The 24,896-nt window shown below is 41.3% G+C and overlaps 1 protein-coding gene across 2 annotated transcripts in view; it reads left to right on the forward strand.

Moving 5' to 3' along the window:
- Positions 1-24,896, forward strand: part of BICD2 (BICD cargo adaptor 2) — a 91,882-nt gene that overhangs the window by 39,961 nt on the left and 27,025 nt on the right. For both annotated transcript variants that reach the window (XM_075713700.1, XM_075713699.1), the window contains exon 2: positions 7,381-7,593. In XM_075713700.1, the coding sequence (XP_075569815.1) occupies positions 7,381-7,593 (213 nt within the window). The remainder of the gene's footprint in view (positions 1-7,380; positions 7,594-24,896) is intronic.

The raw sequence follows: 24,896 nt of genomic DNA on the forward strand, positions 1-24,896 counted from the left end.
TTTTTAGTCAGGTGTTAAAGCCACAGAGAGGTCGAAAATATCCTTGGCTAGCATTCATTTAAAAGTATTAAAAGCAATTTACTGTTGTATGTGGGGTTTCTTATGGGCCCTTGTTAGGACTTTTGTAGTCTAAGAAGGATTTATTCAAATTTGCAATGCTTTCATTTCATGAGTATATGTAAATGCAAATTTTAAGCTATTACAGAGTAGACGTTAAAATCATTAATAGTTGTAATGCTTTTTTCCCCTGCTGCTGCTGAGATGGCTATTCAGTACCTCATGACTGACTGGGGTGAGCAATCAGTATGTGGGAGTTTTTATTTTTTTCAAAGAACAAGCTGTGTACTACTTCAGCATTGTGGTGAAACAGCAGACAGCTTGTTTCAAAAAGGACTAAATGATCCTTTATTGTCCTGTGTACGATGAGGCATTAGCAAGCTCATTGGGGTTGTCTCAGAATGATAACCAATGCCTAGTACTTGGCTCTAGGCTATGTATAAACTGGTTAAGCAAATGCCTGCATCTTTCTGAAAATCTGACCTTGGTTTCTGATGCATAGAGTATGTTGGGTTTTTCTTTTGTTGATTCTCAACTGTTTCTATCATAGCAACCAAAGAATGTGAGATAAGCTGACCAAAGGAAAAAAAAGGTAGATTTTTCTTTAAAAAGATCATTTTGGCTTGTGTTCAGGCTGAAGAAAAACATTTTTGTGGGGGAAAAAAAGCCCATTAAAGTTTTTCATGTTTGTTACCAGCCAAAGTACTTTTTTTTTTTTTTTTTTTTATCTGAAGGAGTCAAATTTTGTACGTTCCTAGGATGACACATACTGTCCAGAAGTCGATGTGTATTGTGGAGCCCTAGCCCCTTCAAGATTTTCCTCTCTCTTTCTTAATCCTTCAAATCATGTATAAGCAGCTGTCTTTCCCTGGTCCCTGGTTCTTTTAATGGAGAACATTTTAGTTCAGTTTTAGATGACAGATGAATTTGTAAGCAACTTATCTTACGAAATTCCTTCACTGAAATAATTTTGTTGTTTTCTGTTCTCTTGGGTGTGTTCTTTCATGCACAGGAACCTCCCCATCATTTCGACTAAGAGGGTGATCTTATTTCTGCTGTTTGTTCCTCTGTAACATCACGGGGCGGGGGGGGGGAGGTGGGGGGGTGGGGGGGAGATAGGGTGTGACTCCTTCCTTGTCGGTGCATCTGTTTAGGACCTGTGTCTGCCTAAGTAGAGGTCTGGAGTGACAGATCAAAGAAAGAGGCAAACAAAGCAGCACTGTTCTGGATTTCCACAAGGCCTAGAGTCTTGCTTTTGAGCATGTCTGAGATCAATTTTTGCATCTCCTGTATCACAGCGGCTGAGAGACGTGCAGCATTTGATACTCTCCAAGAAGTGTCTTTCAGAGATTCTTCATATTTCATGTGATTGATGAACACTTGCCCATTGAGGGAACTTTTTCAAAAAGGTTAGGTTTAAAATCTTAACAGGCTTGTTAAGAAGTACTTGATACCTTAACAAGTATGCTAATCTTCAAGGAATCAGGAATACTTTTTTCTCAAAGCTTGGAGTTTTGTATGAAAGTCTCTTTCAGTGTGATGGGTTTAATGCAAAAACTATCTGCTGATCTGTAAGATGACTGAGATCAGATTACTCCTGCAAAATACACATATGAATCTGTGTAATCATCAAATCTAGAGGCAACTTCACCTTGAGTCTGTCTTTTGGAAATTGGTACTTTAAACCTGGTTTAAATGCAGTTTGATCCAGGGCTTCATTTGAAGTGAGCTGGTTTTACTGTCTCACAAAGGGAGTTTGTTACCTGGTGTGCAATAATCCAATTCACACACTGAGTTGAGATACTTACTTCATTTCTGTGCAGAGATGGGTGCTAGGTGCTAACTCCACAAAGCTAGCACACTCTTGCAGTAATATTTTAACATATTTATACTTATGTTGCTATATCTCACTCCTTTATATCAGCATATTGTACCATCATTGGTTCTTAGTCTCTTCACTTTGATTTAAAGACCCAGTGTTCCATAATTTCACTGCGCAGGTGCAGTGGGTAAGGGTTTTCATGTGGAGGTGAGAATATTTTCGCAGAGAGGTGTGTTTTTTCTGTGCAGATGAGTGTAGTTCATTTAAAGCTCATCTACTCTTCTAGTTCGCGTCAAATTCCGTACTCTGCTGCCCAAGTATTTCTTTGTGAGTGATAAGTTTCTGCTTTATCTAACACTTTGTCCTAGGGTAAATTTCATTCTCTACTAACTGGCCTCGACATTATGTTACTTGTTATATTAAATCATCAAAACTGATGTCTCATCTCAGTTATTGGATGAGTTTGCCTCATCTGTTTGCTGTCCAAATTCCTTTTCCCATTTGTAATTACTGTGGAGAGTTTTGAATTCTTGAAATTTAAGATATTATCAGCTGAAGATTAAATGTATAGAAATCTTGATTTCTAGCAACTAGATTTTCTGGGCTATTTAAGAATATGATAGCATGTGTTTTCTAATTGCTTTGAGTCTGCTGATGTAAGTAATGCTGCAAACACGAAAGTTGATTTAATAGCATTTTGGTTGATTATACTTATTTTGGTGAACCTTTGTCAGCTCATTATGGTAAAATTCCCATTGGCTTCAGGGGTGCCATAATTAGCCTTTGGGCAGCATTCCCTGGTGTATTTGGGGGAGGAGGGCTGAAAGACCACATGTACTGGTAGGGCTGGTAGGGGATTGCAGCTGGACAAGAGAAAACTTGTCAGGGTTTCAGTTGATCTGCAGCTTTGCAGCAGGTTATTAGCAATAAGTGATAATTAGCATCCGAATAATTTGGTTCATTTCTCAGGGCTCAGTGTGCGCTCCTTGCTGCCTTGTGGGGTGTGATGCCCTCACACCACGTAACTGCGAGCACCCTAGCTGGGAAGTGTTTCATGTTCACTTGGTCCAGAGATAAATGGATATACAGAATTTGAGGTTCTGTGTCTTTGAGGAGGGGGTTGGTTTTAGTTAGTTTCAGGTAGTGTTAAAACCAAAGGAGGCCTTTCCATCTGTCATGCAGCTTTCTGAAGAGATAGGTGGAAGCTAATCGTACCTTTATCTAGCAGTGTAAAGTGTTTTCCAGTGTACTGATAAGCGCATCTAGCTGAGCAAATAGCAAGATAGCATTTTGGTTCATGAACTCTTTGATTTTGCTTTTGATCTGACCTTGGGAAATCTGGAAGAAGGGAACTTTAGTCCTTTAATATTAGTGTCTTCTTGTAACTACTTGAGGCAGCTGTTCAGCAGAACATGATGCTTTGCAGCCCTCAAATCGAGCAAGGTGTGTGCAAATGAGTTGTCAGAAACTCATTTATTTTGTGAAGAGATTATACTCCAAAGAGTATCATCCTGATATAACTGTGAACAGTTTTCTTCCCTATTTTGGTACCTTAATAGATAGAAGTAGAGGGTTTGGAAGAGGAAGAGCAGAGTAACTTTGACTTTTATTTCTGGGTTTTATATAATGCTAAAGCAAAAGTGGATGGGTATGTGAAGGTTTATGGGTTTCATGCATATCAGTAAAAAGTCAGCTTTCCTTTTAATAGCTTGATTTAAAACAGGTCTGGACCGAATTGCATTGCCCTGTAATTTTGCACAATTTTGTTAAAGTTAAATTTCCTGTTCCACACAGGTTGTTGCAATTATGAAAATGGCTTGTAACATGAATGTATGAGGTCATTTCTAAGTACGTACAAGAGAGATAATGAAGCTTGGTTGGAATGGAGGTGGTTTTTAAGTGTTCCCTTATAAATCCACCCAGATGGAATTGTCCAGGCTGCCTGTCCTGATGACTGTGTCTGTTAAGAAGGTTTCTTGTGTTCTGTGTAGTGTCAGAGTCCATTTACTCATGGTTCTGTACTCAGCTTCCTGACCCCGGATAGTAATCCCATCAAGCTAATGGTAGGGTTTCTGCTGAAACTTCACAAGCTTGCTGGCTGAGAACAAATAACAACCTTGCTGTGCAGAAATAAGTGGAGTCCACAAAGAATAGCAGCATCCTTTGGTAGGGGTGATCCATGAGGCTGTTTCCGCAGTTGGTCTATGTGAGCTTCCATGAGGTTGTTTCTGCAGTTGTCTATGTGAGCTGACATCTGCAGTTCCTGTTTGGTTGGGTTAGTCTTGCCATTCGGGACAAGCTGTAATAGAAGGCAGTTTCTAAAAAGGGACTCCGACTTGTCTTAGGGCATGGAAAAAACGTCTCAAATATAAAAGTGCCGAGAGCTTACTGAACTTCACCTCACCTTCACCAGGGAATAGAGGGGTGTGATGGAAGTCTCTAAAAACAATGAATGATTGACAGGGGATCATGGAATAACAGCACACCTTCAAGGCTCTCAACAAAAATATGTTCTCTTTTATGAAACATGGGAAACCTGTAAACTATCAAAAAACTGTCATGTAAGAGTATGATTTAAAATACAGAATTTATTGCTGTAGGATTTTATTGAGGCCAAAAATGCATAAAACCATGCAAAATAAGGGGATATTTTACATGGGTAACTAAATGTTAATAGCTCTTCCAAATTTACATTAAGCATTCTGCTTCAAGTCTTAAGGCAATCCCCAACTCTGGGAGATTATGGGGTTTATTGCACCTTTCTCTGAGGCATCTGGCATTGACCTGTGTAGAAGACAGGATATTGGATTTAAAAAAAAAAGGCCGCATCAGCTATGCCAGTTTCTGTGTTTAAATACTCATTGTCAGTAGTGGCTTCTGCAAAATGATAACATTCTCTTTTCAGTTGTGTCCTGGTTTCGGCTGGGATAGAGTTAATTTTCTTCCTAGTAGCAGGCATAGTGCTGTGTTTTGGATTTAGTAGGAGAAGAATGTTGATAACATGCTGATGTTTTTAGTTGTTGCTGAGTACTGCTTATGCCAGTCAAGGACTTTTCAGTTTCCCATGCTCTGCCAGGTACACAAGAAACTGGGCGGGGGCACAGCCAGCATAGTTGATCCAAACTGACCAAAGGGCTATTCCATACCATATGACATCATGCTCAGTATATAAACTGGGGGGGTTGGCCGGGGAGCAGTGATTGCTGCTCGGGAACTGTCTGGGTATCGGTCGGCGGGTGGTGAGCAATTGCATTGTGCATCACTTGCTTTGTATATTATTATTATTATTGTATTGTTATTATTATCATTGCTATTTTACTTTATTTTATTTCAATTATTAAACTGTTCTTATCTCAACCCAGGAGTGTTTCTCACTCTTACTCCTCCGATTCTCTCCCCCATCCCATCGGGGTAGGGGGAGTGAGCAAGCGGCTGCATGGTGCTGAGTTGCTGGCTGGGGCTAAACCACAACAGGTTGTTAAAGAAACCCAAGGCCTAGCATCTGCATCGAAATTTTTAAGAGCAAATTAGTGATTATTCTCAAGAATTTCTCCCTTAGCAGTATTACTGAGTTCCTGAATTGAATCATGCTTGGACTCCGCTGTCTGGCTGATCAAATGTGGCTTTGAGTATCCTGAGCCTCAGTGTGCTCTGTGTTGGCATCCCACTACCAAGAAAATGGTGCCACTTCACTGGGTAAATGGATACCCAGAATCCCTTTGTCTGCGTCAGAGATTTGTAATAAATGCAGGTCTATAAAAGGTGGATCTTAATTCCTCATGGAAAAAAAGATAGTGTGTTTGAGATGCTTGCATGTGTTTTGCTATCCCTTTAACATTTATGGAGATCTTAGGTATTAGGCTTTTAAGCTGCTTTATTGAAACTCATTTGACAGGGACTTGCGCAGATGGTGCTTTACTTTCTGTCTGGAATGTGATGCTTTTTAATTTCCCTTGGGTGATCTCAGTGAATCTGGCTAGAATTTCTTCAGTGGATATTTGTCTCCTGTATCTCTGACTTGCTTATCTGAAATAAAATTTAGTCTGATTGGAGCAATATGTGGGTGTCTTTAACTGTGGGCAGAGCTAGCACATTCCATCATCTGTTTCAGCCCTGGTATATTCAGTTATTACTGCACTATTAATGCATCTGGTCTAATACACAGAAGTAATAAAATAATGAAATCTGCTTCTCTTCAAAGCAGATTTTTTTCTGTGCTGACAGTATATTGCTGAGGAGCTAGCAAAAGACGATTAATCGAAAATGTAATGCATGAGTAGACAAGGAGTTTTATGAAATGCTTATCTCTCCTTGACCTGGCTTGATGCCTGGTATTAATGTTGTCTATGAAAACCTGCCGTATGGACACTGGCATCCCGAAAGATTCTGTGGCACCTGAAAGCTCCAAATACATCTTGGGGTTTGGGATTGTGGTGCACACACATGCAGCAGTTAAAAGATAGCATTCATTAATCCCATTTACTTTGGTGCATCTGCCAGGCTGTGTGTTACAAATATATACCTACTTAAAATGTTAAACTTTGCTTTACAACAACTATTAGTGAAAGTCACTGATGGGTTTCTTAAACGCTGCGGTCCAGTGACTAGGGCGGGCCGTTTGCTTGTGTGTTAGGGAACACTGCTGCTAGGAGTATTGCCTGGTAAAGTTTCAAGCAAAATGAAAACCTCCAAAAAGAAGCAGGAGGAGGTAAAAAATGAGAATGACAGGTCTAAACAAAGGCATGCTATGCTGAAGAGGTTAGATCTCTGTGACCTGCCTCTAAGTCCCTTCACTGACATGCTGCTAGAGATGATGTCTCTGAGAGCAGGCAGCAGAGCTGGTTGGGTGAGCGTCCGCTGACCTACTTCAGTCAGAATGACCCATGTTAGCTTAACCTGGTTACGGAGTAGCCCTGCTAACCTTGGTTGCTTATGGCTGCAGTGGGTTAGCAGGTTTGAGGGAGCAGTAATCTGCAGCAATGAGCAGCTGACAGTGGTGATGTGTTTCTTTGGTACAGCTGGATGAGGAAGAGTAAGTGTGCTCCCAGCCTAAGAAATGGAACAGGCTGCTAATACTGAATCTGTTTTCAGTGATTCAGTTTTTGCAGAAGTGAGTCTGACCCAACTATAGAGAAGATGTGCATGCAAAAGTGTCTGGTCATCTTGCAGTCATCTTGTTGAAAACCAAAGTCTTGCTTGAACAGCAGACTTAAATCAATACAATGTTGTTCCCTCCCACAAGGGTTTATATGAGGTTCTATGTAAGTATGCTATGCATCACAAAACACTGTTTGGGTGCTGTGTGTTACTTTCAAGGGCCCTGTGTTGGCCACTTGATAGCACTTAAAGGTCTGATCCCAGAAGAGGAGGGTGTAGGAAAAGGTTGCATTGTTTTGCATCAAAGAAGTATGAGGCTAAATAGTTTCAACTATTTAAAATGGAAGTTACTTATGCAAAATTCTGGGTTTACTAATAAAAGATTTGTTTTCTGACTGTCCTAGGCTTTTGGGCAGGCCCATACCAACCACAAGAAGGTAGCAGCAGATGGAGAGAGCAGAGAGGAGACCTTGATTCAGGAATCGGCTACCAAGGAAGAGTACTACATGAAGAAGGTTATGGAGTTGCAGACAGAACTGAAGCAGCTCAGAAATGTCCTTGCCAACACCCAGTCTGAAAATGAACGCCTTAATTCTGTTGCACAGGAACTGAAAGAGGTGAGTGAAGGTGCACAGTGCGCACCACAGCTTGTATTGTGATTATGTTTTCTTGTGCTGTGTAACCAAAATAAGGAAGATTCTTGAGCTGATTGATATCTGCTTAATACTGGCAGCTGCTAAGATGGGTTGTCTCTCCGAGACTTCAGCAAGGTGTTACATCCAGCTGAAGCTGTAATTCAACAGTACAGTAAATCCAGCTTTCTGGTTCCATCCACTGAACCAGCCTGTCATGGCCACAATGGTTCTGACCCAGTACAAATTCACTCTGCCTTGTTCAAATACCTACTAGTTCTGCAGTAACCGCTGTTTTGTGTCCCAGCTCATTTGGCAGAGACATGACTGCATGTCTAGGCCATGCTGGTGCTGTGGGTACTGCACATCAATACCTTCAGTCCGAGAACTGCTGCCTTAAAAAGCAGAGGAATCTGTTTAGTCCAAGCACAGAGACGCTTTGGATGTATGTTTTCTGCCTCACTCCCAGTACAGATTTTCTTGCTGCAAAATATCTGGGGCATATTTTCCCTTTTATCATTCTTCTAAGGATGTGGGAGCATAACAAAACACTGAATTGCACAAAAGGAGTAATAATAAAGTTCATAGTCTTGTGTTTTCTCTCATGAAAATGATGGCTTTTACTTTTTCATAGGTTGCTTAACTTACTGCCTCAAAGTACCTTTGACCTTTTATTGTTGTAGTATTGAAACTGCCTATTTCTGAGGGGAAATAATTGCTGGAAAATTGACTTTAAAAGTTTAATTACTTATGAAGTCTGTAGCTCAGCAGGAGTCTCTATGGCACCAATGCAGAAAAGATTGTTTTGATAGCTCAAACCATTGCTCAAATTTAGACTGGATAAAAGTTACAGAGACTGTAAACCACAGATGGATGTGGTAAACAATCCACAATTATTACTCATGAGCTTTCTTGCACCTTCCTTTGAAGTGTTGGGTACTAGTCTCAGCTGGCCCTGAGATAATTGACTAGCCTCCCCTGCCAGGAGGGGAGGTTATCTAAGAGCCCACGTCTTAATCTCAATGTACTCTACATGGCCACAGCTGAAAATCAGAAGTGTCTGATTTAACTTCTTTAGGACATAGTAACAAATATGTGGATAATATTTGGTGATAAAATTAATGAGGAAATGTAGGTTACTTCTGTGGAGATGTGGTGGTTCAGTAGGACCTCTCTTTGGGGTACAACAGAGAAGGAGATTTGTAGGGCAAACTGTCAGAGGTGATCAAACAGGCCAGTCAAGCTCTCCGTTAATTTCATGGGTCCTGGCTGTGGGATAACAGAGCTGGAATCAGGCCATGTGCTCTGCTTAGGAAAGGAACCGGGCCCTGCAAGCACACACAGAGTCCTTTATTTCCTAACCTTTAAGAACAGCTTAAAGGAAAAGCTCCCTACCCCAGATCATGTCTGTAACGGATTCCAAACGCTGCTCAAAAGTGTGCTGATCAGCAGATTTCAATCCAGGTCCCTATGTCACTGCAGCTGAAGGTGATTTTTCTTTCTAGATACTGCCATGTTTCACCTACCTTTGCTTGGAGCTGCATTTTGCTTTACACAACCCTCAGATGAGCTGTCAGTTTGCAAGGTTTTAGGGTGGTGTTTTTATTGTGCTTTGTCCTTCCACCTCACCCATGCACCATTGTGTGCAAACGCAGTGTGAGATGGTCTGCAGTGAGAACTGAACCATGCAGGAAGAGGGAAAGTGGGTGATGTCATGTTTCTTGTAAAGATTTTAATTGCTTTTAAAGACTTTTTTTAAGCTCCCTTCTGCTGAACAGGGGAAGATGCATTTAGTTACTTGACTAGAAATAAAGGCTGATGATAATTAACTGGATGTGACTGAATTTAAACTTTGAATGGAAACTGCACTCAGTTAAAGAAAAAAATCAAAACTTAATGTGGTAATTAACTGGAACCTTGCAGTTAGGGCTTTCTCTGCATGTCACATTGTGTCATTTCAGTGCATGCATTCTCCTTTCCTTCCCTTTTTTAGCCTAGCTCTTCTGCTGCTGGTAAACTGTGGTGGGGTGAAGAGGGTGAGGAGGAGAAAAAGAAATGGCATGCAAGGTTTAGTGTTAAAATGAAAACATCTGGGCCACTTGACCATGTGTGGTTTGGGATTCTTTTCCTCTGAAGATGCCTATTTGTGTATTGCATTTTGGTTTGAATTGCCTTACAATTACTGGTAGGGAACAGTGAGGCAGGGTGTATGAACAGAGATACCAGCCTTCTCCTGGCCCACAAAAAAGCCAAGTCAACATGACCATCTTGAGGGACTTTGCTTTTCTCTTGTACGATGCATCAGAAAGTGGCAGAAGTTCAAATAGTTGATATTTGACCATTGTTGTCTAGGTAAGTGGAAAAGGGAGGATATGAACAGGCTTTCTGTGATGATTTGTAGATCTAATAGCAAATTTAATTTGAAAGTGTTGTGTGAGAGAAATCAAGGAGATCATGTTGTGGCTCTTGTAAGCTAGTGAGCAAGATAAGCAGGGTGGTTTTCCGCAGTCCCTGTTGCTGTGCTTAGCTTTAGACTGCCTCATGGTAAAAGTTTCATGTTGATATTATTCCAAGGGGACTCCGTGCTGTGAAGAATTCTTCTGTAGTCTGAAAGTGTTGAGGATGAAGGTGAAATATGATCTACTGTTTTATACCTCAGAGACATAGTGGAAATTCCTTCCTTCATTTTTTTCAGACTGCTGATGAAAGAAAAACTACTGTGGCTCTTCTCCATCTAGTTATAGAAAATGTTTGTAGGCAGATGTAGTCTTTATAGTGTGTATTTTGGAAGTCCTGTATTATTTCCTATTGAGAGAACTGACTTGCAAGATGTCTGGGGGAACGGGAAACTTTACTTCCATTGCAACTGTTCTGGATTTGGTCCAGTTAAGAGGAAGGATGTGGAAAATGCTTGATTGCGTGTCCTCTGGCCAGGCAGAGGGCTCCTCCTGTCAAAACTAAAAGGAAGTTTAAGGTGGGGGGGGAAGGTCAGGAAATCAACTGAGGCTGAATCTCTGCTTTATTTTTAAGGGAGATTTGCTTGTCAGGGCTGGCTGCAGGAGTTTTTATCTGCTGTTTTGTAGCTATCTGATAGGATACACAGTTCTACTGTTGCTGGGGCTTTCTTGAAAAAATCTGTTTGGTCCTTAGTAGTGGCACAAGGAGGATGGTTGAGTGCATCAGGCAGCAGCTCCTCTTGAGATACTGCTGGCCATAGTGGTGGTGGTGGGTTGAAACCAGGTGTTGAGCCGCATTGGTTGGAAGCACATTCAAGACTGCACATTTAAGAGGCTGTCATTCCTTTTGTGTCTTCTCAGGACACTTGCACAGAAGCAATGAGTTGTTTTGGGGAGGAGAAGGGTGACATTTGGTACACCTGGGGTTGCTGTAGCAGACACAAATGGTTTTGACACTTAATGTTGAATTATCTTGCTTTGGCCTGTTGAGACAGGCCAGCAGGGTGGTTACTGATTACGAGTTTTACTGCTCTCATTAGCTAGCTCAGCAGCTCCTGTGTCCTGGAAGAGTCACTGGAAGGAGTAATTACTCCTGAGTAATTGCTAATTGCCATTCCTTTTTAATATTCTTTCATCTCTCCTGTGTTTTAGTAGCATCAAAACAGATTTCATAGGGTGATTTGGCTGTGAAGTCATGAGGTAGCCATGCCCAGTATAGAAAAGCTGAAAAATAAATGTTTCTTTCCCAGGAAAGCTAAAGGTGTTCGGATTATGTAAACCAAAGAAGGAAATATATTTTAAGGTGTGTGCTTTTATACATTAAGAAAAAAAGCTGACGTGACATGGTGCAATATAATATGTACTAAATAGCATGTTTTAAAACCTCCACAAGTTATCAGTAACAAATGAGTAATTTTATTCCCCCAAGGTTATAAAATGGAAGCTGTTTTTCTGAGGTTTGTTCTGAAGAAACTTTGTTGTTCTGCATTATCATCTAATAGGCTTTATCAAGAAAGTGTGTGTCAATCTGAAGGATAATGAACACCATGCAGTTACCTGGCCCTGCTATGTGCAGGGGACTCTCTCCCTCTTTTTTTTTCTGTTCATAATGCTGGGATTTTCAGGTCTGTGTTGAACACAGACACAGTTTTTTATCCTGGGGTTTATTTTGTTTGTTGTTAACCATAGAGAAAAGGGATACCTAGCACGTAGAACTCTATAAAGATCTGTCAGTTTTATCGCTCTATCCTATTCTCTTGCCTCACATTGGAGGAGTTGGTCATGAGGTTTTTTTCCATAGTCTCAAGTGACTCGAACAACCCTCATGCTTTAGTCAAATCCTGTAAATAATTTCCCTAAGTTTACAGCTTATGAAGCCCACCCATACTCTCAGACTAAACCTGAAAAACTAACCAACCAGCTCTGACATCTTCATTCTTCAGTGAAGACCTAGAACTTGGTCTCTGGTTGTGGGTAGCCAAATGTTTCACTGAAGGACACACAGATAATTGCCAGCACTCTGAGAACAGCTTCAAGTGGAAGCTGATCTTCAGCCACTGGAAACGTAAGATGTACTGTATTAGATCAGGCCACTTCAACCATGACTGCCTTACATGTGCAGTAAGGCAATTGCCTGTAGTCATATTTCCACATCCTTGGACATAGCAATATGACGGCTGTTTGTATCAGCTTTCTGAGCCTTGCAGTTAAAATATGTGAACAGAGGTGGAAGAGACATTTCTGGGAATCCCAGAAATTATTTTTCAGAGCCAGTGTTTTCACCATGGTAGGCCATTAAGTTGTTTGTTAGGTGTGACCCTGGCCACTCAGAGCGATGATGGCTGACAATTCTTCTATAAATACACAGTATTTATATGTATTTATATATGTATAATACACAGATTGCTGAAGTTCTCCAGGTTTCGTTAACATCATCAGTGAAGGAGCAGTATTCCTAAAGTTATGATTACACTTCTCTTTCCCGCTAGGATTTATAGCTAAGATGCTGAATATTCCTTTATGTTGCTTTCTGTTTCTCCCTCTTGAACACACTGGTAACCCATACAGGAAAATGCACAACAGATCTTCCCTGAAGCCAAAGGAAGGAAAGCCCCCATGTTTTGCATTCCCTAAAAGCTGTCATGCTTAAAGAAGGCACAGGTTTTATTATAGCAGAGAATACATGGAAACATCATTTTATTGTGCTCTAAATTACTGACTGTGCGCTACTAGTAAGTGGCCGAAAGTGTGTTCAAATAGCTTATTGCAGTGTATTCTAGATTTGGAGTCTTGTGGTTCATGTAGTCTGACCCATATTTCTGTAGCAAATCAAGAGGGCTCTTTCTTCCCTTTTTAAATGAATGGAGGAAGGAGGGGGATGCATTTTTGATGCAACGAAATCATGTGAAATTCTCACAGCTATTGCTAAAATATTCTGGATATATTGCAAAGGTCAAAGAAACTTGAGGTAATGTTAATCATATAGCAAAAATATGCTTGTAGACTTACCTTCTGTACACACTTGAATGGTGTAAATGACCTTCCCCATTATCTGTAATGCTGCATATACAGGTGAACAGCTTAGAGAAGTGAAAGTGCTGAAAGATTTATTGTCTTTCATGGTAAGAATCTTAGAGAAGAAAGGAAGAAAAAATTACTTGATCTCTAGAGGAGTTCTTTCCAAGCAGAAAGGACAGTAGCAGAGGAGGATTTGCAGCTTTTGGAAGAGAAGTGTGAAGAATGGAAAAAGAGGTCAGAGATGTGAATGCCATTAAAATGGTGTCAAACGCAGAAAGTGGGGAAAAGGCACATTTTTCATGGAGAATATGACTTTGAGCAAGGGGAAGGAAGATGACTTTAGTGGTAATATTTGGATTAATTGGAGTGAAGGGGGCTGAAAAGCTCTGAAAGTTGATGGTAGAATTGGTTGCTGTGGAGCAACAGAGCTTGGAGTTTTGGCAGTGTAAGAGTTTTGGTTGCACTGAAGGAAGGTGTAAATAAGGGCTTTTCTAGAAACCTTGACTCTAGGAGGTACAGAGAATTGGAGACCCAATGGAGGCAGAATGAGTTGAGGGGTAAACTCTTCAAGGTCACGAGAGAAACAAGAACAGGGTTGTTGATCTAGGGAAAGAGGCGAGAAGAAAACAGAGGTTTGGGGTCAGATGTTGATAAAGGGCAGGGAGCGAGCTCCATTTGTTTAAGGAGCTAAAACAAAAAAAGTCATGTCTTCATTACAGAATATGGTGAGCTTTGCTAGAAAGCCTCTGTAGCAGGGCTTTGTGGGTGGCTTTATGCTACAGCCTTATATACCAAATGAAGCTGCCTAAGTGCTGGTATAACTACCAGTGCAATCCAGAGGTAGCCAGAGCAGAAGAGGTAGACACAGAGGGAGGTAGACCAGTTAGTTATACAGCCAAGTTGCTGGAAAAAAAAAATACAAGCAAGCAGAATTGTGTAAGAGAGATGAGCACTTTGCATAAACTTTTATAAAACCAGATTGCAGGCTGGTGAGTCATGGAGAAAAGGATATTTTGTTTAAAAAAAAAAAAAAAAACAGTAAAAAGCACAGTGTTTCCCCGGCTCTGCCTGGTGAATTGCAAAGTGTGACCTTCTGAGGGTTGCTCTGCTCGGTCATGTTGTGATTGTCCAGTCTACAGGAGTGGCTGCAGGATTGATATCACACATCACTTACTGCCATTCCCACATATTGTACGGGAAAGGCTGCAGGAGGTAGGTGCATTTGCACATTGTCTTTTTTGCCCTGAAAGCTCATAGAAATTGATGTGTTTATCTGCACTGAATTTGGGAGTGAGACAGCAGTGTGACACAGCTTTCATTGTAATGCTCTGGAGATAAAGATGGTTCTCCCCCATATCTCTTTGTTCAAGGATCCTGTGGCAACCCTTAACTTCTAATGGAAAAGCCTCTGAGCACAAAGGCTTTTGCAGAGCTGATTACCTGTGGATTTTTAGGGCCATTCTGGGCCCTGGTGTAATGCTCAAATAATACCACACAGCAGCATATAGAAGATACTCCTTGATTCATTGCTGGTTTTTTTTTTTTTTTGAACTGTACATATGGAAGAATGTTTAAATAATGCTAAAATACACTGCAAGAGTTATGTCTGAAGTGAGCAGTGTGGCTAGAAATCAGCTGCTAAACGTGCTCCAAATGTAAAAGTGGCTGTTTGTGGATTGGTAAAGCTCTGTTTCTAAAAGCAAAGCAGTGATGAGCCTGTTTCTTGAAGGCACTGAGTCCATCACATTTAGTGTGCAGGACTGGATTTCTTGTCCTCTGATGTGTTGAAAGAATTAGAAGGGTCACAGTGTGAATAGTTTTGTTTTATTTAAAAAACAAACCGCCCCCCCCCCCCCCCCCCCCCAAATCAGACCTGTCTTTTGTCCAGTGAAGGAAGTTCAAAGGCGGTGATAACAGTACAATAGCGGCACGCTGCTGCATGCTGGCTCAGCACATTGCAGATGGCTGCAGATGGCAGCTGTTTTCTTCCCACCTTTTTATTTTCATTGAAGTTGATTTTTATACCGCAAGCTTCCTTTTTTCTTTTTTCTTTTTTTTTTTTTTTTTAAAGAATGGTGGGAGCTGAGTATTTTTACAAAAAGGAAGTACTGCATGTCATTTGTATCCATTTGAAACATAATAAAAATCCATTCCAAAGATGAATTGTTGTGGAAATTCAGTTGATGTGCTTTGCACGTATTCAAGGAGGCATCTGCTCGTGATTTCTCTATTGTTGTGCACTGATATATTGAGAGGAAAGATGTTAACAACGGTGTTTCTCTTGCTGTCACGGCTGCTGCCTAGAAACTCAGTGTCCAAAAAAGAATTAATACTGAAAATGGGTATGTTGAAAGTCACCATTTGAACACTGTATTTTCAGATTTCAGATTTTAAAGAAATATTTTTAATATTTAATATTAAATAATATTTAATAATGTCTTGCTCTTCTGACATTATAAAACTCTAAATATGATTCTCAAAGTTTCAATTAGCAGTTAAGATTCCACGATACTCTATTATTTGGGAATTAACCTGGTAGCATGTTTGCTGGGGGATCTTTTCATTGTTCTAATTAAATTGCTGGGTGCCTATTGCTGCTGCAGTAATAGCAGGATGGGTCTTTCTCTTTAGTCACAGCTCCTCGTGACCTTCATTACTACCTTTAGTCTGCCCAGGGTTTCTGACTAGCATGAGCAGTGGAGGGAGAACGTGTCTTTTATACAGCTGTGATCTTGTAACAGATGTAAAATCATTATTGCACAATTGAAAGAGTAGCTGGAAACGCTCCAATCAGTAACTTCAATGGCTTGAAGTTATTTTGCAAACTGTTAATTAAAGAGGTTTGTGTCCTGTACCTGTGCCACCCCCCACACCCCCCTGTGAAAACTGCTTTGCTGGTAGCGTGATTTTAGGATGCAGAAGCAGGGAGATTGCTTTGTTTCACCTATGCTTGGCACTGCTTCCATTAAAGTAGGTGACCCGTGGCCATCTATGTAAGCAAGATTTGGGTCAGATTGGCATTTTCTGTAATTAGGAAAAAGTGTGTACTACAGTATACCTCAAAGCAGTACTGTAATATGCTTGGGAAAAAAATTCCCTTGTTTCACTTAGTAGTTCTGTGCTGATAGATTGACTCAGAACTGCACCCTGAGATTTGTTTTCAAGTCACATATAGTAGGTTTTAAGAACGTGGCTTGTGACAAAATGTCGCTTGGGCACAAATCCAGCTAGGGGATGTGTCTGTAGTATCAGAAATAAGGTTGCTGTGCTGTTGCTGCCCTTGTGACTGTATCCATTCTTTTTTTTTTTTTTTTTTTTACCCTGTATTTTGCTTTTCAAGTTTAGTTGTGATGTGCCTTACTGATATTCCTCCTTATCCTTTTTTTTTTTTTTAGGTGAAATAAATTTAGGATGGTAATGTATCACGTCTTCCTCCCCAGCTCCCCATAAGTGCCCACTGGATCATCTGCAGATAAAGGAGGGTGTCCAGATTTTTTTTTTAATTGACATTGCTTAGTATTCTCTCCCTTTATTTCATTAGCGAGTGCAGCTAACTCCTTAACTCTTGCTACTTTTTAGCATTTGGGTGCCCACAGGAAGGTGTCTGCTGCTCTAAAAGTTGAGCAGATGAGAGAAACGCAGGGTAGTTGGCATTTACCTGAACCAAAGCTACCTGTTTTCTGCGTGTCTGACTGGCACTGGTCTGACCTGTTCCTGACGTAGACAGGACTGAAGGGGAAAAACTGAACAGAATAACCAGGTATTGAGTAATGAAATGCAATGAAATCCAGGCTGCTTCTGCATGGTGTAGCTTAGGTCTGGAGGCCGGAGAGGTATCCTTTGTTTTTCTTATCTGGGTTATCCTGACCCTCTATTGCTGCGGAGATTGAAAATTTCTGATTTCAATCTGATAAATAACTGGTTTGGATCTGGTTTTCAAGAATATCTAAGGAAGTTCATGGTGTTACAGTTGTGTAGCCAATATGAAAATAGTCAGCAGGTCTAGGAGCAATATTTGTTGGGACAGCTTATGGCTAACTAGCAATATAGATGGTCGTGTCAGCACAGGCACTGACAACTGCTTCCAAGAATTGGATGCCACCACTTCTACTGTCGTGGTATTTTGTCCTAAAATGCAGAATCTAGAATGGAGACTTGCCCTTTTTGTGTCTTAATGATAGCAGTATATGTTCTGGTGGTTATTCTAACAGAGCTGTTTGATCTTCACAACGTCTCAGCCATTCGAATTCAGAGGAACTTGGACAAAAGCTCTTGTAGGAGGAAAACCATGTCAATGAACAGCTTTTTTTCATGACAAAGGGACTCTTCTGTTTTGCTGCTGCCAGTTTCGCCTACATGTAGATGTTTATACAGTATAATTTCAGTGTGATTTATCGAAACAGTTCTTAAGCAAATAATCCTTTTTTTATAGAAAGAGGGCAGTGTGTTACTCTTATATGGCCAAAGATTGATCTCCCCCCCACCCCACTTTATGGAAATATAGGTCAGTGACCTTCTAGCAGGCACAGAGCGTGCACTTTGAGTACGAGTGGACAAAACAATACCTTGCTAATTACTGGTACACAACTTCAGCGTACTGTATTCTGCGTGGAGAACTTGGCTGGTCCTTCTAAAGCGTGTCCTGCAAGGAAGAGGCTGCTGTGGCATAAATACATTCAGAACAGCTGACCCTGTGGTGTTTTTGGCTTTTCAAACCCTCTTGTAGCTATAAGATAAGAGTCGAGAGACAAAGGAAATCTCTGGAAACAGCATTTAGTTATTGTTTGACAAAGATCCAATTGCTGTGCCCCCACATCTGTTTATTTTTCTAGTATACAAGCTAGATGTAACACGCTGTCTGAAGTACAATTGTGAAAAGGGAAGGAGACTTCATCATTTAGTCATACTATATATAAAGTAAGCATATTAAGTCATCAGAAAGTTACGAAGTCTGTCCTGCTAAGTGGTAAACGAAGCTGCTGAAAGAAAATCTGAGCTGCTTGGGTCCTGCTTCTGTTGTAACCTATAGTTTGTATGTTGGAAAATAGAAATGCAGGTTGTGATACGTCAGCAGCTGGGGTTGTGCCCATACTGATCTCCCTCTACTCCATCCTTGCTTTCCATCCCTCTTCACTTGATCCTTTTCTCTCACCAGAGGTTCTGCCATTAGTTTAATGCAAGTTATATACAACTACTTCATTATAAAAAATTGCACTAGAGACACTTGCAATTCATGCAGTCTGTGTGCAAGTCATTGTGTGTGAAGCATTACTAGAAAATGTTGCTGCTAGATTAGAAAACAACTTTGAATTGGGAATGCTGAGTGATCCCAGTTTGGCAGCATGAACCTGCTAGAGTCTGACTACGCTGGTGTTGGGAGCTGTTCCTGCAGCCAAACAGTCGAAGACCCTGGCTGAAGTTGGCTGTTCGTGTGAGTGAAGACTGGTAGGACTATGCCATTAGCAGATCCTACTCAGGAAGAAGAGTTATGATGTTTTTTATCCAGAATCACAGTATAGAGCTTACTGCATTCATTAGTTGTGTGGCTTCCTACAGCTGATGAGTGCTCGAGTGTTTCTGATTGCCCCAGGCAGCACAGGGAAGGGTGCTGATTCCAAACTCATGGGTGGACCTGGCAGGCATTCGTGTGAGTTGGACCAGGGCTGGGCATCACTTCATGACTTGTACCATGTACCTCTTGTCCTTTGGAGCTGCCAGGCATCTTCTTCACTCTGCTGTACTCCACAAGAAGTACTATGCCTGTAAAGGGAAAATATCTCTTTTTTTTTTTTTTTTTATCCAGCCTCTGTAAAGCTTCCATATGATATTGTTTAATATTGCAGCATTTTCCTTATTCCATGGCATTTTCTATAAAGAAGTACCACTCCATAATCTAAATCTAAAAGCAAACTCTTTCATACTCCTCTGCTACTTATAAAGTGGTATCAGAGGTATCATTAATTTAGATAGATAACTCCTTTGGGATTTAGTTCATTAAAATTGTTTGAAGTAGTGATGGAGCTCTAAGCCAGTGGTTTTGAGATCTTTGTATCTTGGTAGGATTGGGTAGTGTAAACTAAGCACTTTTCACATCCAGGAGGTGTGGCACCTTGTGAAAATAGGCTACTGATGCTGGGAGTATAAATTTAGCCAAAGGTTTCACCTCATGCTTTACATAAAAATTAGTTATGGCCAGATTAAGTCAGTAGGGGACCTCTAATTTTTGATAGCTGTACTAACTTTGATATTTTGTCAATGCTACTTTAATTGTAAATTTTTTTTAAGTCTGACAGATTTGTGGTATCTAATGCTGAAATAGCATAAACTTGCTCCTGGCCTGCTGCCGCAGTATGCTATTGTTAAATCTACCCGAGAAGGACTGTCACCACTGGAAATGGTTAATGGAAACTTTAAAATACGCCTTTAATATTAGAGTAAGAAATATGAGTAAGAAAATAAATGAGCCTCCAACAGACCTTGTAACAGAGGAGGGCAGGCTTTAATTAACAAGAGAAACTGGTACTTAATGATTATTGAAAATATGTGGTTTGTGGACATTTCTGATGAGGAAAACTTAACACAGATTTGCAAAGGGACATAGCAGACTAAAACTGCAGTTTTGGATTGGAGGCACAAAACAGAGCACAGCATAGAGTAGTTCTCTAATATCATTGAAGTGTGAAGTTTTGGTCAATAATGTTCACTGATTAACAAAGGATGTTAAAATCAAAACAAAAGTAACAACAAAAGAAACTTGACCAGGGAGAAAAGCATTTAGAAGTTGTCAGTGGGCTAGAAAAAGTGGTTTATGGAAATACTAAAACATTAGACTTGTTTTAGCTTGGGAAGGGACAAGCGACACTGTTCAGGACATCAGCTGCTGTGATGTGATAAGGAAAGGTCCGAGGGCATTAGAAGGGATTCCCTGCTGCTTTCCCACCAGGGTCGACGGCTCATCACTGCTTCTGTCCTGAGGCTGTGCTGTACCTGGGAGCATTGGCAGCAACTGCTCTGCAAGACTTTCCCAGCTTGGCAGGGGTTGGGGCATGGGGCGTGCAGATGTAGCAGGCTTACCCGTACCCCAGTGGCCCCTTTGGCACCTGTTCAGGGCCAGAGTAGGGTTAGCTCACTGGGAGAATCACAACACGTAGGTCCAGCAGACAGTGAACTGGCACATCACCAAAAAAAAAAAAAAGTCCCTGTTCTGATGAGGGCTGTTGTGGATATACTGTGAGCCATATTCCAGCAGAGTGGCTGCTCTTGAGAGGAGTGTCTTCATGAAACCAGAGATGTAGGCCAATTTCTAGATAGGGAAATTGGTCTGTTTTGAGTTTGCTACCAAATGATCTCAGGGTGTTGCAGTGCAAATTATTGCAAATTATTGCATGTGTTTGACTCTCTGAAGACACCTGCTGCATTAGAGGGGTCTAGATTATGTGCTTCAGTTGGGAAATGAAACCCTGAGAGCTTTCAAGGATCTGAAATCAATTTCAGCAAATTACTGTTTCAAAGTTTGCTTTGTGATCTCTTGTTCTGTAATTCCTTTGAGCCACCGCAGCTTCTCCAGGCAGAGCAATATCTCACTGGTAGGTTTTACTGCTGTTTTCTGTTAAGGAGTGCAGATAATAGCGGATGACTGATTTTGGTTATTAGCTTTTAATAAGCAGTCTCAATCTGAACTATAAAATTCTGTTTGATGTCACAATATACTTCTTTTAATTAAATGTGACTTAGAGCTACTAATTGAAATACGTTTTTGGTACTACTTTATTCCCCTAAGTGTGGGCTGTAGACAAAACTGCAGAAGAGGCAGCAAAGGCTCTTTATGCTTCTTATGTCAGTCTATCTGGTTTATTGTTAATTTCGTTTTCCTGGAAGCGTGCTTCATCTTTCCAATCCCTTGCTAGTTTGCATCCATAGGGAGAATTACTGCAGTCGGAGCTTGAGTTCAGATATTTCTTGAGGTATATCCGAGTTCAGCTATTCCCCAGAGAACAACATCCCTGTGCCCTCCCAAACCTGGAGGAATGATGGGCAAGCTCTTGAATGCAGAGGTCTGTTGTCTCGGTTACTGAGCTCTTTTCTTCCTTCCCCTTTCAGCTTGAGGGAGGTTTGTTGAAACAACCTCAAGCTTGTTTCATTAGCATCTGAAAATACAAACACAGCACACAGAAAACCCTTCAAAACCTGCTAGCTGAGGCTGCAGGCAGGCAGTTTTCACTGGCTGCAGCGGTGACCGAGGCTGCTGTTGAGCATTGCCCATCTCTGTGGGTGGTTGCTTGGGGACGTTTTGGGTGACAGTGATCCTTCTTAGAGCTGGGCTTGGATCCACCAGCTGTTCTGGAGGTAAAAGATGACAGCTACCTAAAAGTTTATTGGCAGGTCTCGGAAGGGTTAAATGTTTTCTTTGTGGCAGTGAAGGACATGGAAAAGCTGCCAGGTGTTTGGACTTGAGATTTGAAAAGCAGCTGGAGTTTAACTGCTCTTAGCAAGCAGTTCAGTGCAGGAAGGGAGAGACTGTAATAATAACATTACACAGTGCCATTCATAACACTGTCGTTAAGTTTGGGTTAACATTTTCCATCCAGACTCCCATGGTCATCCACGCTCAGCTGGAGCTGAGGTGCAGAGTCCAGGCCCACCAGCCACCCTGGCACTGCAGGAGGACGAGCCCAGGTCTCCGAAGAAGTACGGCTGGGAACGCACAGAGTGGATCCCCTCTTGTTCCCCAGGAGCTCAAAAATGGCTCAGTTTTATAAGTGATGAGATCACTCCTTGGAAACGAACCATTAACAGTAACTGATTTATACCAGTTTTTAAATCTGTCCGAAATAGCCCATTTTAAAAGTTGTCCTCTGATCTTGGAGACTTATCAGTGCCCCCAGCTTTTGATCACACAAGGTTCATTCCAGTCCTCCCAGCTTCTTCTACACCATTAATCTGTTTGTTTCTGTGAAGACATCACACCACTGCAGCTGCCTGTGTGGGCTTGCACCAGTGCCAGACACCTTGTGTTTAGTGCCCAGTGGACTACAGGGCAAAGAGCACCCATTTGGGTGGTCAGCTAAAGCCTGTGGGTCAGGGGAAGGTGTGTTTATCCTCGCCTGGGTTGTAAGCTTGCAGTTGGAGAGCATCACTAGAGCAGGGCTGGATTCTTATACAAGGAACTTAAACAGGAGTAAGTGGTGTATTGCATGACAAAGAAAGGGTTTGGAGGATGTGCTTTGGATTTGACTCTGGATTGGATCAAATGTTTGAACAAATGGCACATTAAGCAATAGGACATACTTATTGTAGTAAGACTTAACGCTGATTAAGTAGTTATAAGAGATTTAAATGGCTCCAGGATATGCTGTAGTAACTGAGTCTCAGCTCAGGTCTCTAATATTGTGCAGAAAAGAAATCCATGACAGTGCATTTCTTTGTTCTCCAGTGTTGCAATAAACCCATCCTTAATGTCACAGCTTCACAAAACTTTTTATTTAATGGTTTGCAAAAAAATCAATAAATCTTGAGCTGAGTACATTAGTAGGGTGGTGTCCCAGCATTAATTACAGACATATGTATCCATAGTAAGATGCTTTGTCATGGGGTAGGTGTTTGGATAATGAGGGGACCAGGACACACTCATGACACACCAACCAAAAACCAGGCAATTGTGCACACTTGCTACCAAAGTTTCAGTGTAGCTACACTGCATGTCTTCCATTAACACTTCAGAGCTATTGGGAGCATTATGGATAAGTTATAAGTAGCTAGTATGCTCTTTTCCCCACTTCCTGCTGGAGAATAAATGTGCTATGAGTTGCATATATTCCACTTCTTCCCTGCCATCTCTGAGCTTTGTTCCCTACAGGATATTTGTCATGGAGTTCGACCTCACTGTGCTTGGGAACACTGAGCATGTCTCTTGTGAATTAGAGATCTTCAGATCTTGTCTCTGTAGTGGTTTAACCCCAGCTGGCAACTAAGCACCACACAGGCACTCACTCCCTCCCTCCCCTCCCCGGTGGGATGCGGGAGAGAATTGGAAGAGTAAAAGTGAGAAAATTTGTGGGTTGAGATAAAGACAGTTTAATAGGTAAAGCAAAAGCCACGCACGCAAGCAAAGCAAAACAAGGAATTCCTTCGCTACTTCCCATCGGCAGGCAGGTGTTAGCCATCTCCAGGAAAGCAGGGCTCCATCACATGTAATGACTACTTGGGAAAACAAACATCATAACTCTGAATGACCCTTTCTTCCCCGAGATTTACATGCTGAGCATGATGTCATCTGATGTGGAATATCCCTTTGGTCAGTTGGGGTCAGGTGTCCCAGCTGTGTCCCCTCCCAGCTTCTTGTGCAACCCCAGCCTACTCGCTGGTGGGGTGGTGTGAGGAGCAGAAAAAAGTGTTTACTCTGTGTAAGCACTGCTCAGCAATAAATAAAGCATCTCTGTATTATCAATGATTTTTTCAGCACAAATCCAAAACGTAGCCCCATACTAGCTACTGTGAAGAAAATTAACTCTATCCCAGCCAAAACCAGCACAGTCTTCTAGTCCAAAAAATAAAAAGTAAGACCACAACTTCTGATAGGAAAGAGAAATCAGGTCAGATTCGTTGTGTGGCTTTGACTCCAAAGGCAGAAAATAGGCGTACACCTGGTCCAGGTGTAGGAAAACATCAAAAGGGGTGAGGTGAGGAACATTCTTAGTAAGTTCTTTTAGCATTAATTACAGAACAACCCAGGATGCTAACACAGGTGTTCCTGGTGCTGTATTTGGGAGGCTTGCATCATGCTGCTGAGCTGTGCTGGGAGCTGCCTGCAGCGGCATCTGAGTGTAGTTTGGATTTCTGCAAGAGCACTGGGGATAACTGCTGCACTGGTGGGCTTGAAGCTTCTTGCCTGCTTTTGACTGCAGTTGCCACTGCTGGGTGGGGGTTTTTTGGTGTTTTTTTTGTTTGTTTGTTTGTTTGTGGGGTGTTGTGGGGTTTTTTGTCTGTTCTCCCCCACTGTTCCCAGAGGAGAAATATTATTTCAGAGGGGCACCTGGGAAGGGAGACTGGCTGGGATATGAGTTACTTCTCTCTTGGGTTTTTTTGGCTCAGTAATTTTTTTTTTTCTGTACGAAATGTGATTAAAGCTTGACTTTGCTTTTGAAAGCACACTATTTCTTCTGCTTCTAAGTGACCACAGTGGTCCACCTTCCTCTTTCCTTCCCTTTGTATCTACCTCTGTCTGCAGTCACACCAAGGCTTAGAAAGTTGAGCAGCTTTTCGGCAGATAGACCATGTCACAGCATGACTTGCAACAAAAGAGTGGAGAAGAGTCCAAACTACAGTTTAGCATAATAGCTACTTTATTTTTCTCCAGTGGGCTTGTGTGAACAAGACACCAAAAACATGTGCTACAAATTTTGGAAAATACAGTCTGACTGGTGCAGACAGTGACTTTTCTACTGGTTGTCTGTCTTTTGCAATATTTCTTTTGAATGTGTTTGTGTTGTAAAACACTTCTGAGAGCACACTAATTTTTCTGTTGCTTGTAAGAACTGTTTTCTTAGTATTTCACATGCAGTGTCTGGAGAAGAGGACACAGGTACTGGATACAATTAGAAAAAACAAAGATTTCTATCCAAAAGATGGTCCATTTCTGTTGTGCAGGGCCAGAGAGGGATGTCTGTAGCTTATAAATGGAATTGAAGTATAAAAGCTATGATAGTTACATTTGAGTAACTTGGTGACTGTTGTATGTTAGTGGGAATAGTTGAATGCTGAACAAATGTCATAACCACAAATTTGGGGTGGTAGTTGTTATATGTTTTTATATAT

This window comes from Pelecanus crispus, chromosome 7 (assembly GCF_030463565.1).
Source record: "Pelecanus crispus isolate bPelCri1 chromosome 7, bPelCri1.pri, whole genome shotgun sequence".
NCBI lineage: Eukaryota > Metazoa > Chordata > Aves > Pelecaniformes > Pelecanidae > Pelecanus > Pelecanus crispus.